Below are 15,712 nucleotides of genomic sequence, written 5' to 3' on the forward strand. Positions count from 1 at the left end.
GCTTCTCAATAAATGCAAGTGCACCCAAATTCAGACGCACCCCATCCAATCTATGAGTTTCAACACTTCTGTGCCTCAACTTTAGTAACAAAATTGAGGGGAACAAGGACGGGTGTTTCAAACAGAAAGATCCAAAAGGCTTTGCATAGGACAAATGCTAGGTAATTCTGACCCCACGAATCCTCAGCATTCCCCCATCCCCAGAATAATTTGGAGTGCGTGAGAAGGGAGGCCCTGAATCATGGGGAAGCAGGGTTTGTCACCTGTCCCATCGAACAGCGTCCTTGCAAGATGGGGGTCTCAGGGTTTTTCCAGCTCTCTTCTAAATCACCCTTAAGTCCTCCAAGGGGCCCCTCACTTTCCTCGGGAACGCGTCCCGTGAGTACAGCCCGCAGCGGGGCAGCCCGCGCGGCGCGCTCTTCCCGCAAATCCGGCCTTGCCAGAGCCGCGGCTCCCAGCGCGGGGCACCCTAAAGCCACGGGCGGCCGAAGTCTTCGCGCCCATTTCCTTGCCTCCAACGCAAGGACTTTCCACCCCCGATTCACAGGTGGCTCAACACAAGACAGAGACCCTTGGCGGCCAGGCTACAAGACACTCACCGGGCCTGGCGCCTCCGGCTGCTCGCGGGCCAGCCCGTCGGGGGGCTCCGCGGCGACCCGCGGTCGGTTGTCCAGGCGGGCGAAAGGATTCCTCCGGGCAGCGGCAGGGCCGCCGCCACCGCCTCTGCCCCCCGCAGCAGGGAAAGGGCGAAGGTGCAGCCCCGCCGCCAGGGCGGCTCGGCGGGCCGCCGGCTCCGGCAGCTCACGGGGCGGGGAGGCGGCAGCTCCACGGCTCCGGGCCCTTTTCCGTCGGAGCCGCACTACCTCGGGCGGCTTTCGGAAGCTGGGTGAGTAGCAAGGCACCGATAGGGCCATAACGCGCGGCTGCTGAGGCCGGCCGGCAGCCCCGCAGAGCCTTCCCGCGCTCGCCGGGCCCGCCCCCGACGTGGCGCCGCGCTTCGCTCCAGTCCCCGACGCGGCCCCGCCCCGCCCCGCCGGTTCTTAGCGGAGCATGCGCAGCGGACAGCCCGCGAGAAACAGCCCTCGGCCGCGATCCCCGGAGGCCGTCAACGCCCACTGTCCCAGCGGTGACCCTGCCCTGGCGCTTCTGCCGGGTCCTCGACAGGAGTCCAACCGCCAGGTTCAGCGACGCTTCTGGAAAGCGTGCGATCCAGGGCGCTGATGTGCACTACCCTGTGGGGCACCGAAATAGCTGAACGCTATTTAAGCCCGCAGCAGGGATGTGATCAGCCCGGGGTTTAGCGCCTTGGTGAAAAGGAAACAAACTTGAGCTGCGGCCATGGGCTGCTGCTTCCATAAACTTAAGAGAGGACAGTGGCTGCTGCTCTCAATAGGCGAGGAGAGGGGACTAGGCCACCTTCCTCAACCCCCAAATAGAGAACTCAGATAAGACGTCAGCACGCTTCCTATGCCAGCGCAGCCTCCCGGCAAACCTCCCTTCCCCGTTCCCAGTGCCTGGTCATCTCAGCCTTCCAGGCAGCGGCCACTGGCAAGTTAATGGGATCCTCTTCTTTGATCCTGGGGAAAGCCGGAGTGAATGAATAGTTGAAAACACAAAATTTAAGTGCCTATGGGCTAGGTCCTTTAAGACTTCAAAATATACTCAAATGCTTAAATTATGACAGCAAAGACTTAAGGAAGGTGTTGAGAACGGAGTTGACAGAAAATTAATACGTTACTTTGATAGCTTAGCAAAGGTCTGCAACAGCTTTATCAATAGAGTAGTGTGGCTTTTGCTGAAAGCAGCAGTTTTCTTCATGGAAGGAATTTTATAGCAGGGGCAAAATATATAGAAACAATGAAAAGGCTTTTAGAAAATTCCCTTAAGATGTTAATTATAGAATTATCTTGATCATTTGCACAAGAATTTTTCAAACACTTTTCAAATGTGTCAACTGAGCATCTTGTCTTAGCAGGGGAACGTGCTTAAAAATGCAACTTGCTTTTCTCTTCCTTGATTTTTCTCAACAATTTCCAAATAAAATTCTGGCTTCAAATACTGGAATACGTTCATCCGATTGAGGTCTGAGAAAGAAGAAAATTAAAATTGAACAACTTGCTTTTTTCTTCCTTGATTTTTCTGAACAGCTTCCATGGAAACTTTTGCCTCATACAGTGGAATGGGTTCATCCAAATGAGGTCTGAGAAGGAATGAAATTAGAAATGTCAGGTCAAGTTAAAGATAAGTAGAACAGATGGGGTGGTATATGACAAATGCTAGTGCTCAAATCTATTACTTTATTAATTTTTTGAGACAGAATCTGGCTCTGTCGCCCAGGCTGGAGTGCAGTGGCACGATCTCAGCTCACTGCAACCTCCACCTCCCAGGTTCAAGCGATTCTCATACTTCAGCCTCCTGAGTAGCTGGGATTACAGTTATGCACCATCAAGCCTGGCTAATTTTTGTATTTTTAGTAGAGATGGGTTTCACCATGTTGGCCAGGCTGGTCTTGAACTCCTGGCCTCAAGTGATCTGCCTACCTCAGCCTCCCAAAGTGCTGGGATTACAGGCATGAGCCACTGCACCCGGCGTCAAATCTATTACTTTAAGTAATTCAAACAAATTTGTCCATTAGTGTTTCCAATGTTAAAAGTGGTTAAGTTTTGAAGGAAAAAAATTATCTTCTTTATTTACTACCTCTTTTTTTGAGACAGAGTTTCTCTCGTTGCCCAGGCTGGAGTGCAAAGGTGAGATCTTGGCTCACTGCAACCTCCACCTCCCAGGTTCGAGCAATTCTGCTGTCCCAGCCTCCCCAGTAGCTGGGATTATGGGCGCTTGCCACCAGGCTCAGCTAATTTTTGTATTTTTAGTAGAGACAGGGTTTTGCCATGTTGGCCAGGCTGGTCTTGAACTCCTGACCTCAGGTGATCCACCCGCTTCAGCCTCCCAAAGTGCTGAGATTACAGGGGTGAGCCACTGCGCCCGGCCTACTCTCTCTTTTATAAGTGATAAACATACTCAACTTTAAACAAACATACCATGGTTTTCTCTCCTTCAAGCTATTGGTTATTTCAAGTTGCTTTGGGAGGGGTGATGAGGAAAAGCAAAGGGTGAGGTACACTATATAATGGAGTGAGGAAAACTCACAAGCCACTTCTATCTCTAGAAGTACCTACTGGTGTGCCACCAGATGCACTTTGATAAATATTAAAGAGCAGCTATTTATCTAAATGAAATATAAGGTCAGTGCAAAAGTAATTACAGTTTCTGCCACTACTTTCAATGGCAAAAACCACAATTATGTTTGCACCAACCTAATAATAAAATATAGAGGCAACAGGCACATGGCGAGAGCTAAAACAAAAATGGGACTGCCTGCCTTAGCTCCTTGAAAATAGAAAAACAAGAACAATGATTTGGTTACTTTAGCGTACCTGAAAACACCAGTTGATAACTTCTCCATCACATCCTTTAAGATACGTAGCTGGAAGGATTGTTAAGGTGGCAATGTAAAAGAGAATTAAATAAAACCATTCAATAAGCAGAGGATGCCAGGCAGGTCACTTTCTCTTGTTTCAAGTTTTGTACTCTCAGAGATTCATGTTAAGTTAGAGAAATTCTGGAGGACATCAAGTTTAGCTCTACAACAGGGAAGTGATTTGAGAGTTGGTGGTGTAACAGAGCCTAAATTCCCAAGAACAAGGGTCAAGAGCAGCAAGTCAAGCCTGGTGCTTATCCTAAGTGCTCACCACTATTATCTAAATGGATGAGAATGAAATAGTGTCTAGTTTTCATTTCTATATTACATATAGCATTTTAAGTTAAAAATAATTTTAGCACTTACATATCTTACTTTAGATGTACATTTGTTGACCAGGCTGGTTGGTAATAGGCTCAAAATTTGTTTGCAGAAGCCAGAAAACTTTGTGTGTGTATGATATACAGTCATCCCTCAGCATCCATGAAGGATTGGTTCCAGGACCCCCATGAAGACCAAAATCTCCAGATACTCAAGTCCCTTACAGAAAATAGCACAGCAGGTTGGGAAACAAGGCTCTCTATAAAAAAATTAAAAATTAGCCAGGCATGGTGGCATGTGCCTGTTTCCCCAGCTACTGGGGAGGCCGAGGCAGGAGGATCCCTTGAGCACATGGGTTTGAGGTTACACTGAGCTGGAGGTTACACTGAGTACTGCACTCCAGCCAGGGCAACAAGCAAGACCCTGTGTCAAAAAAAAAAAAAAAAAAAAAAAAAGGTGTATTTGCATATAACTGAGGCACGACTCCATTATACATTAAGTCATCTCTATGTTACTTACAATACCTAACGCAATGTAAATACTATGTAGGTAGTGGTTATACTGTTTTTTTTATTGTTGTATTATTACTTTTTCAGAGTTTTTTTTTTTTTTTTTTTTTTTTTTGGGAAACAGGGTCTCCCTGTGTGGCCCAGGCTAGAGTGCATGATCATGCTCACTGCAGCATTAACCTCTCAGGCTCTAGTGATCCTCAGCCTCCCAAGTAGCTAGGACCACAGCAATTCACTGCTACAACAGGTTAATTTATTTTATGTTATTTTTTTGTATAGACAGGGTCTCCCTATGTAGCCTGGACTGGTCTCAAACTCCTGAGATGAAGCCATCCTCCTGCCTCAGCCTCCCAAAGTGTTGGGATTAGAGGCGTGAGCCACTGCCCCCGGCCTCCAAATATTTTTTTTTTTTTTTTTTTTTTTTTGAGGCGGAGTGTCGCTCTGTCGCCCGGACTGGAGTGCAGTGGCCAGATCTCAGCTCACTGCAAGCTCCGCCTCCTGGGTTTACGCCATTCTCCTGCCTCAGCCTCCCGAGTAGCTGGGACTACAGGCGCCCGCCACCTCGCCCAGCTAGTTTTTGTATTTTTAGTAGAGACGGGGTTTCACCGTGTTAGCCAGGATGCTCTCGATCTCCTGACCTCGTGATCCGCCCGTCTCGGCCTCCCAAAGTGCTGGGATTACAGGCTTGAGCCACCGCACCCGGCCCCAAATATTTTTGATCTTTGATTCGTTGAATCCCTGGATGTGGAACCCTCAGATACAGGGGGCTGTATGTCACTAAGAGAATCAGAAAATGATGTAAAAATCAAAGAAAAATCTATCTTGCTAATTTAATTGAAATTATAATATTAAGATCAAAATGCTATGTAATTGCCAGTACTTCTGAATTATTTATGGCCTAGAATGACACAGTTGGAAGGAGATGTCTCTCTTAAATAACAAGCAGCAACTTAGCTTGTATGAACTGAATGAGGAGGGTTTGCACAAATGAGGACTACAGTATGATTCAGGACTTTAGAAAATGCAAATTAGGGCTGGGCACAGTGGCTCACACCTGTAATCCCAGGACTTTGGAAGGCTGAAGCAGGTGGATCACCTGAGGTCAAGAGTTCGAGACCAGCCTGACCAATATCATGAAATCCTACCTCTACTAAAAATACAAAAATTAGCCAGGCATGGTGGCATGCGCCTACAGTCTCAGCTACTTGGGAGGCTGAGACAGGAGAATTGCTTGAACGTGGGAGACAGAGGTTGCAGTGAGCCGAGATGGCGCCACTTCACTCCAGCCTTGGTGACAGAGCGAGACTCCGTCTCAAAAAAAAAAAGAAAAAGAAAATGCATATTAGAAAATATAAGTCATTTAAAAATATTTTTAAAAGGAAACTGAAGAATATAAATTTACTAATTCACATCCCTGCAAGTTCCCTTCCTAGTGCTGTTAATAAAATTCTCACCTGTGTGCATAGCATATATTTCTGATTCTGGAAAATGTACAGTATTTCATATACACATGTCATGTTTCAACCTGGTCCAAGGATTTGTCAAATAGGTTAAAACTGCCTTCTTATTGGGAGAGGTAGTTTGAGAGAATTAAGTTATATACAACAAAGCAGTCAGCCTAGTTTCCAACATGTAAGATTCAAAACTAATAGCTACATAGTATTCCAATGTTAACTAATGTTACTTTTAATAGCCACGTGGTATTCTCTACTGTAGCATCACTCCATGTTATTCTTAATAATTACAATGTTACTGGGTTGGACATATCCTTTTTTTTTTTTTTTTTTTTTGAGATGGAGTCTCGCACTGTCTCCAGGCTAGAGTGCAGTGGTGCAATCTCAGCTCACTGCAACCTCCGCCGCCCAGATTCAAGCAATTCCCCTGCCTCAGCCTCCGGAGTAGCTGGGACTACAGGCGTGTGCCACCACGCCTAATTTTTTTTTTTTTTTTTTTGGTATTTTTAGTAGAAACGGGGGTTTTATCATGTTAGCCAGGATGGTCTCGATTTCCTGACTTCATGATCTGCCCACCTCAGCCTCCCAAAATGCTGGGATTACAGGCATGAACTACTGCACCAGCCCGTGTACCTTTTTAAAAAATGACATTAATTAAAAATCCTTTTAGAAAGTTAAATCTAATTTTCAAATTTAATAGGAAATATTTAATCAGAAACAACTTTAAATTCATACATGCCCTACAAGAAGGGGTTTTGAAATCTACTCCTTAAAACTCAATACATGCAGTATACTAATTATGTAACTTTTTTTTTTGAGAGGAGTCTCGCTCTGGCACCAGGCTGGAGTGCAGCAGCACGATCTCAGGTCACTGAAACCTCTGCCTCCCAGGCTGAAGCGATTCTCCTGCCTCAGCCTCATGAGTAGCTGGGACTACAGGCACGTGCCACCACGCCCGGCCTACATAACTATTTTAAAGCTCTGAATAAATTCTGTCATTGCTCCCAGAGGGAACTGGCCTTTATATATATCACACATATATGACTAGGCACATTTAAGAAATGTAAAGTATGATATTCACTAGAGACAAGTGTAAGGCTATGTAAATCTTTCTTCAGAAACACATGTATGCTCTATCAAGTAATGATAACTTATTTTTTTTTATCCAATACATTAAAACTTTTACCAAGTGCTGCTGCCTCTAAGCCAGACATTTTAGAAATAAAAGGAATTCTTAAGTTGACCCTACTCTAAAGAGGTTTGGACCTTTCTTTTTGAAATTGTTTGTATATTCCAAACTTTTTTTTTGAGACGGAGTCTCGCTGTCTCCCAGGCTGGAGTACAGTGGCTCGATCTCGGCTCACTGCAAGCCCCGCCTCTCGGGTTCACGCCATTCTCCTGCCTCAGCCTCCCAAGTAGCTGGAACTACAGGCACCCACCACCATGCCCGGCTAATTTTTTGTATTTTTAGTAGAGACAGGGTTTCACCGTGTTAGCCAGGATGGTCTCGATCTCCTGACCTCGTGATCCGCCCACCCCGGCCTTCCAAAGTGCTGGGATTACAGGTGTGAGCCACCGCGCCCGGCATATTCCAAACTTTTTATTATTTTTACTCAACTGGAATGATTTGGCTTCAGTCACACCAGACTTATCTCTGAATGACTTCTGTTTCAAAACTCAAACCCATCTTCATTTGATAAAGATTTCCTAGCATTGATATTTATAAAACACTCAACAAACTCTTTAATTTAGAAAAGTATTCTGAAATGTTTCTGCGCAATGGCACCATCATAGGAGTAAGTGTGCAACCTTTCAAGGTGATGTGTAATTTCCTTAACGTCAGGTTAAAAACAAAATTTTCCACATATCTTATGGCTTATCTCCATTCAGAAAGGAGAGAGACTGCCTGAGTGTGATTCTTGTTCCGCCACTTGCTGCATCCTTGAGTCTGTATCAACATCTCTATGCTTCAGTTTCTTCACCTGTGAAATGGGGATGATAACAGTACTTACATCTCAAAAGGTTGCTTTAATGTTTAAATTAATACTTGCAAGGCACTTGGAACACTGTTTGGCATACTTAAGGAAACTTAACTGCTATTATTATTTCCTATTATCGTAATGAAAGAACTTAGTACAGTACAAGGTTTCAAGCCAGAAACTCAAATCAGTCGATAAAAAGGATATAAAGATATTTTCCCTGTTGTACATTTGACAAATTCCAAACTTCATCATTCAGGAAAGCTAACGTTGCTCCCTTGAGGAAAAGGCAATGACTATCTGGAGGATCCAACTTGGATAGAATAAAACAAAGACTAATCAATTATTGTGAGTTTAACAGCAGGATGATTGGTATCTTGAGTCAGAAAAACTTCTACACAAATTAAATGATGTCCAAATCACAAAAATATGCACATAAATAACATTTAATAACATGTAAATGATAATATTTTCTATTTCCTGGTCCAAAACGATGAAACAGCGAGGTGATAAGTATATGGCAGATGCAAGGCCAATCTAGAATCCTGGTGATGAAGTAGTAGGGGGGGGGTGTGTGTCTTTTCTCGCCATCTTCATGAGGGTGTTGGAAAATCAGTGAAGATTGGTATGTAAGAATTATGGTATTTGCATATCAGCCATCATGTAAATATGTAACTGAAAAATATAACCTTGAGAGATAACATACATAAACATGTATAGTAATTCCAGTTTGAATAATTAGGAAATTGTGATAATTTTATACGGAAATATTTTGCTAAGTATATGTCAACGATGTTACCAAGAAAAAAATGCTATCTGAAATACTATTAAAAATTCATGCTGGGCGTGGTGTCTCACGCCTGTAATTCCAACACTTTGGTAGGCCGAGGCAGGTGGATCACCTGAGGTCAGAAGTTCAAAACCAGCCTGGTCAACATGGTGAAACCCCATCTCTACTAAATACACAAAAATTAGCCTTGCATGGTGGCAGGCACCTGTAATCCTAGCTACTCAGGAAGCTGAGGCAGGAGAATCGCTTGAACCCGGGAGGCAGAGTTTACAGTGAGCTGAGATCGTGCCATTGTGCTCCAGCCTGGACAACAAGAGTGAAACTTCGTTCCAAGAAAAAATCATAAGTCACATGTCTAAATCACTAAATAAAATTATACTTCATTGCTGAAAGTATGTCTCTGCTAGGCAGTATTTCAACAATTTGGCCAACATGTTGCTAAAGTTAAAAAAAGCTACATTTCTACATATAAAATATGTAGCTACATATAAAATATGGAATGAAAAATAAAGGTAAATTTCTTTATGATTCAGATTTTCTTTTTTTGTGAGAGAGAGTCTCACTCTGTGACCCAGGCTGGTGTAGAGTGGCGCAATCTCAGCTCACTACAACCTCCGCCTCCCAGGTTCAAGTAATTCTCGTGCCTCAGCCCTCAGCCTCCCAAGGAGCTGGGAATATAAGCCTGTGCCACCATGCCTGGCTAATTTTTGTATTTTTTCTAGAGACAGGGTTTCACCATGTTGGCCAGGCTGGTCTTGAACTCCTGGCCTCAAGTGATCTACCCGCCTCGGCCTCCCATAGTGCTGGAATTATAGGTGTGAGTCACTGCGCCTGGACCAGATTTTATACTAATTTAGTCATACCTTGCCTCAAATAACTTAGACTTTATTGTTTGTTAATTACACCCCTTTGGTGTAATGGTAATGCTTTATGGTTCCTGATAATACCTGAAGGTCTTCTTCTGTTGTTACCCAGTGGCCTCCAACACCAAGAAGTGTGATGATATCATGTTTATGTGGTAGTAGTTGTAGTTTTACAGCTGGTTCATCATCTTTACTATACAATCTCACTTGCAAGGGAATAGTTTGAAAAAAAACAAGAGAGAGAGAGGAAATATATTTTATAATAATCTGACAAAAATTTATTCTTCAAACAAGTTCTTATTTATTTAGAGACAAAGTCTTACTATGTTGCCCAGGCTGGCCTGGACTCCAGCAATCCTCCAGCCTTAGCCTCATGAGTAGTTGGGACTACAGGCGCAGACCACTGTGTCTGGCACTCTCTTTACTTTTTAATGTACGAATGAGGAAACATTTTTCTTAGAAAAAGCAACACACAATGTATTCTGATACCATAAAATCTACTTTTTGCATTAAACCGATCATAAAATTTATTCTACATTTAATTATAATTTATTGTAAATCTATTTATTATAGAAATAAATAAAGATTAAAAATCTATCTTCATTTGAAAACCAGGCAAGGTAATGTAACACATAACCAAATCTGATAATTAACACTGATAGCTTAGTATAGTGAGATGAGTTGATTCCCAGTTAAAAAACTCAGACTCAGGATAGTCTTAACATAATTACTGAAATGTCCATGTGAAAAAATGATGCAATAAAGCATGTATTTACTTCCACTGACAGATTATCATGAGCTATTTTCAAATCTTAGAAAATACTGGTTTAAAAAACCACACGATAGTCATCCATGATTCTCAAATTAGAAGATAAATTCTACCAAAGTATAAATAGAAGCACTTTGCAGGCTTGTAAAAGCTACCTTTAGGAGTCATGCTGTTACTTAAGTGTGTTCAGAGTAAGTGTTAAAAAGATACTGGTTAAACTAAAAATATTCAAGAAAAGTGACACTGGAACAAACTTTGGCATTTTCCAAATAGAGACTGCAGACATCAACTATCCAATAGAAGGCAGCCACACACAGCAGATGGGACTGAAAAGGCATCGCAATGATGCTGTGTTATCTGGGAACCATCGAGGAGGCCATGTTTCTAGATTTATTTTATTTATTTATTTTTTTTGAGACGGAGTCTCGCTCTGTCGCCCAGGCTGGAGTGCAGTGGCCGGATCTCAGCTCACTGCAAGCTCCGCCTCCCGGGTTCACGCCATTCTCCTGCCTCAGCCTCCCGAGTAGCTGGGACTACAGGCGCCCGCCACCTCGCCCGGCTAGTTTTTTGTATTTTTTAGTAGAGACAGGGTTTCACCGTGTTAGCCAGGATGGTCTCGATCTCCTGACCTCATGATCCGCCCATCTCGGCCTCCCAAAGTGCTGGGATTACAGGCTTGAGCCACCGCGCCCGGCCGTTTCTAGATTTCTTGTAGCGATATGTCATTTGTTACTCTAATGTCTACCAAGCTTGTCCAACCCGCAGCCTGCCCAGGATGGCTTTAAATGCAGCCCACACAAATTCGTAACTTTCTGAAAACATTGTAAGACATTTTTGAGATTTTATTTATTTATTTATTTTTAGCTCATCAGATATCATTAGTGTTAATGTATTTTATGTGTGGCCTAAGACAATTCTTCCAACGTGGCCAGGGAAGTAACACCCCTGGTCAACACTGTAAAAGATAAGCATGTTCTCTCTTACATACAGTACTTACAATGAGAATAAAGTGGAAGTTCCAATTTAAATTAAAAAGTCTTTAGTTAAAAACAAAACCCAAAACTCAACATCCAGTTTAATAAGTGCATTAATAATTATGCCCTAAATTTTTTTCTTAAATTCATCAAACCAAAAAAACTACACAGGCTACTAATTTCATAAGGTACCTACCTCCAGCATCTAGGACAATATCTACTCCCAGGCCACCTGTTTCTTCCAAACAGCTTTCAGCAACATGAACTTTCCCATTAGATACATCAATCACTCGGGCTGTAAAGGACAGGAAATCAGGCAATTGTACTGTTCTGTATGTGATCAACACAAACAAATCAGGGAAAAAGAAAAAGAAAAGCAAATAAATATCTATTCTCCGAAATGAGTTAAGCAATTCAAACAATTACTGAATTTAAAGGGAGAAAGTCAATTTAAATTATACTTTTTCTCATCTAACCCAATATGGGATATAGCAGTCTAAACGAAGAGACCTATATATTTAATAAAATTAAAATGCGAACATTTTGAGGAGAAGGTGATCCAAAGCTGGTCTGTTGACACAGAGCACTATTTTCTACAGCTATAGGATATGTTGCCAGAATTAGGAATCTGAAAACACAGAGGTACATATATAAGAAGACATGAACTGGAAGATTAAGTCAGTTTTTTTTTTTTTTTTTCCCAGACAGGGTCTCACTCCATTGCCTAGGATAGAGTGCAGTGGTGTGATCACAGCCCACTGCAGCCTTCAACTCCTGGGTTCAAGCAATCCTCCTGCCCTAGCCTCCCAAGTAGCTAGGACTACAGGTACATGCCACCATGCCTGGCTAATTTTTAAAAATTTTTTTGTAGGGACAGGGTCTTGCTATGTTGCCTAAGCTATTTTTGAACTCTTGGCCTGATGTGATCCTCCTGCCTTGGCCTCCTAAATCCCTGGGATTATAGGTGTGAGCCACTACCCCCAGCTAGATTAAGTAGTTTCTCAAGTATGTCCATATTTAATAGTCTTCAGAGCTAAAAAGCATCAAAATATACAGATGATGCTCATCTTTACGATGGGCTACATTCCAATATACCCACTGTAAGTCAAAAATACACTTAATATCCAATAAACCCATAGTAACATTTTAAAAATCCTAAATCAAAACACTGTCAGCTGGGAACAGTCTGTATTTGTATAATAAGGTAATTATCTACTAGAGGCTGTTTCACCCTTTCTCAGTCATAGAAATCCCCTCTCTTCCTCACTTACTCTCCCAAATGAAGAAAAATCTTAAAGCTAAGGAAAAGAAACATGATTTTTAGGAGAGTCAGTACAAATTAAATAGATTTTAATTGGCTGCATTAAAGGATATTAGTAGTATCATATTAATAGAATATAAATTATTGACAGAATTAAAAATAATTCTCAGAATTTTGAACTGGCAAATAACAACATGTTTGTATTTCCTTTCTGTATCTTTTAACACCTTCTAGTTGAAGAGAATTCCTCTTAGAGCTGCCCAGATTAGTGGTGTAGTCCAACAGAGTAATCTAGGATTTGGAGGGAAGGAGGAAGAGGACAAAAGGGAAAGGGGACAAAGTTATCTAGGAAAGGCAAATGGCAAATTAACAAATAAGAAATTTTCCCTTTATTCATGTTCTTTTTATTCACACCATTCATGTTTTTTTTTTTTTTTTTTTTGAGATGGAGTCTCGCTGTGTCACCCAGGCTAGAGTGCAGTGGCGTGATCTCGGCTCACTGCAAGCTCCGCCTCCTAGCTTTATGCCATTCTCCTCCCTCAGCCTCCCGAGTAGCTGGGACTACAGGTGCCCGCCACCATACTGGTTCATTTTTTTTTATTTTTAGTAGAGACGGGTTTCACCATGTTAGCCAGGATGGTCTCGATCTCCTGACCTCGTGATCTGCTCGCCTTGGCCTCCCAAAGTGCTGGGATTACAGGTGTAAGCCACTGTGCCTGGCCCATTCATGCTTTTTGTTTTTTCTTTTTTCTTTTCTTTTTTTTTTTTTTGAGACGGAGTCTGGCTGTCGCCCAGGCTGGAGTGCAGTGGCGCGATCTCGGCTCACTGCAAGCTCCGCCTCCCGGGTTCATGCCATTCTCCCGCCTCAGCCTCCGAGTAGCTGGGACTACAGGCGCCCGCCACCACGCCCGGCTAATTTTTTGTATTTTTAGTAGAGACGGGGTTTCACCGTGTTAGCCAAGATGGTCTCGATCTCCTGACCTCTTGATCCTCCCGCCTCGGCCTCCCAAAGTGCTGGGATTACAGGCTTGAGCCACCGCGCCCGGCCACTTTTTGTTTTTTCTTTTGAGGCGGACTCTCACTCTGTTGCCCAGACTGGAGTGCAATGACATGATCTCGACTCACTGCACCCTCCACCTCCCAGGTTCTAGCAATTCTCCTGCCTCAGCCTCCTGAGTAGCTGGGATTATAGGCACCTGCTACCACGCCCAGCTAATTTTTGTATTTTTAATAGAGATGGGGTTTCATCATGTTGGCCAGGCTGGTCTTGAACTCCTGACCTCAAGTGATCCACCTGCCTCAGCTCCCAAAGTGCTGGGATTACAGGTGTGAGCCACCACACCCAGCCTGTGCTCTCTTTCTCCATTCTATTTTCAAATCTCTTCTTTTTCCTTTTCTCTTCCTTTCTTCAGCCCCTGTATTGCCTTCCTTCTATTTCTTGGTTATCTCTGTCACAAGCATAATGCAACAATGGAAATTAATGTCAGGCCTGGGTTCAAATCTCATTCCAGTCCTTTACTAGGTGTGTACCCTTGGAGAAGCTAGTTCTCTGAGGCTTGTCTCTAGTTCTTCTGCACCCAGCCTGCATCAGGTGTTTCTAAACTGCATCAAAGTTCACCTAATTCAAAGTTGAGTAAATTGTGGAAAACAATGGGGCAAAGAGGAAAAAACACTGAAAAATGTAAGTTTACAAAAAACATAAGTAATTAAAATTAAAACTATCACTTAAGTAAATTGGGGCTGGATATGGTGGCTCATGCCTGTAATTCCAGCACTTTGGGAGGCCAAGGTGGGTGCATTGCTTGAGCTCAGAAGTTTGATACCAGCCTAGGCAACATGGCTAAACCTATCTCTACAAAAAATACAAAAAATTAGCCGGGCATGATGGCATATGCCTATAGTCCCAGCTACTCAGGTGGCTGAGGTGGGAGGATCACCTGACCCTGGGGAGGTCCATACTACAGTGAGCCATGATTGTACCACTGTACTCCAGCTGGGTGACAGAGTGAGACCCTGTCTCAAAAAACAAAAAAAAAGTAAATTGGGAGATAGCACATACACTGCATTTTGAAACTGACTTTCGGTTGGGATTTTATACATTCTTTTTTTTTTTTTTTTTTAAGATTATATATAGATGAGGTCTTCTATGTTGCTCAGGCTGGTCTCAAACTTCTGGGCTCAAGTGATCCTCCCACCCTGGCCTCCCAAGGTGCTGGGGTTACAGTCGTGGGCCACTGCACCTGGCCAAGGATTTTGTACTTGGTTTTACAAGTACATTTTTAAAGGTGATTTTCCTCCAAAATTTCTTGTTTTAAAGTCTGTGCTCGTAATATTACCCACCTATGGGAGGTCTGAATCTTTCAAGGCACTGCTTATCTTCAAGGCTGCATGCTGTTGAAATCACTTTGGCTCCTCTATGATGTGCTAACTGAATAGCTATTGTACCAAATGCCTGTGTAGAAAAAAAATATACAGTGGGTGTATGGTTATAGGGCAGAGGCTATATCGAATTGATTTCTTTATATTATTTAATGAAGTATAATTCTTTAGTATTACTTTAGTATATTTTAAAATGTTATCTAATAGGAAAAAAGCAAAGTTATGGGCAATTTTAATAGGGGAAATATTTGATTGACTTTCTTCTTTACAAGGGGTGGTGGAAAGGCTGCACGCCACAAGCTGTCACTCAGTCTGACCACAGCACATAATTTCAAGGATGGAGGGTCACATTCAGACACATGGCTTTGCAAAGAGAAAACTGGGCCTTGTCAGTGTGATGGTCTAGGCTAATTCTATACTATATATGGGAGTCCAGCTACCTCTCTTTGAAGATCAAAACACTTCAAAAGCTCCATCCTGTTCAGACCCATAGGGTAAGTTCGGGGAAACACTACTATCCTGATGTTGGACATCAGGCTGAAGCCAATGCTGAAGACAGCTCTGCCTTTTCTTCAAAGAAAAGCAGGAAGAAAGCGTTTCATCACAAGCCAGTTAGAAAATAGAACTGTAAGTTAATTTCAAGTTTTTCTTGACATGTTTAGATGACAGTATTTTACGTATTGTTTCAGTGTCTTGTACTATGTTTTGGTATATGTAATATGTTTAAATTAGGACGTGCTGATCTTTTGTGTGATCCATCTATATATAAAATGCCAATACTTGATCAACATAAGTGTGAGGGTGGGAAATAAGCTACAAAGCTGGTAGGGAGTTCTGGACTATGACTTCAAAGGCTCATGCGGTATCTTAGGTTTTGTCTAACAGGAATGGATAAAAATGGCTTGTCTGCTTTTTAATGTACCAGCAGATTCAAA

General features: G+C 42.7%; 2 protein-coding genes across 6 annotated transcripts in view; both read right to left on the reverse strand.

Annotated features, from left to right (window-relative positions):
* DONSON (downstream neighbor of SON) overlaps positions 1-1,498 on the reverse strand; it is a 28,703-nt gene extending 27,205 nt beyond the window's left edge. For both annotated transcript variants that reach the window (XM_030914036.1, XM_010358849.2), the window contains exon 1: positions 600-1,498. In XM_030914036.1, coding sequence (XP_030769896.1) covers positions 600-914 — 315 coding nt within the window. In that variant the 5' untranslated portion in view covers positions 915-1,498. The remainder of the gene's footprint in view (positions 1-599) is intronic.
* Positions 1,499-1,618: 120 nt separating this feature from the next.
* CRYZL1 (crystallin zeta like 1) overlaps positions 1,619-15,712 on the reverse strand; it is a 51,849-nt gene continuing 37,755 nt past the window's right edge. The window contains exons 8-13 of one of the 4 annotated variants that reach the window (XM_010358850.2): positions 14,739-14,850; positions 11,334-11,432; positions 9,479-9,600; positions 7,949-8,054; positions 3,435-3,480; positions 1,619-2,200 (exon numbers count right to left, since the gene is read on the reverse strand). In XM_010358850.2, the coding sequence (XP_010357152.1) occupies positions 2,101-2,200; positions 3,435-3,480; positions 7,949-8,054; positions 9,479-9,600; positions 11,334-11,432; positions 14,739-14,850 (585 nt within the window). In that variant the 3' untranslated portion in view covers positions 1,619-2,100. Of the gene's footprint in view, positions 2,201-3,434; positions 3,485-7,291; positions 7,745-7,774; positions 7,833-7,948; positions 8,055-9,478; positions 9,601-11,333; positions 11,433-14,738; positions 14,851-15,712 lie in introns of those variants that run through there. The other 3 variants (XM_030914037.1, XM_030914038.1, XM_030914039.1) reach the window with 3 other exon arrangements.

The sequence above is a fragment of the Rhinopithecus roxellana genome, chromosome 13 (genome assembly GCF_007565055.1).
Source record: "Rhinopithecus roxellana isolate Shanxi Qingling chromosome 13, ASM756505v1, whole genome shotgun sequence".
NCBI classification, from domain to species: domain Eukaryota; kingdom Metazoa; phylum Chordata; class Mammalia; order Primates; family Cercopithecidae; genus Rhinopithecus; species Rhinopithecus roxellana.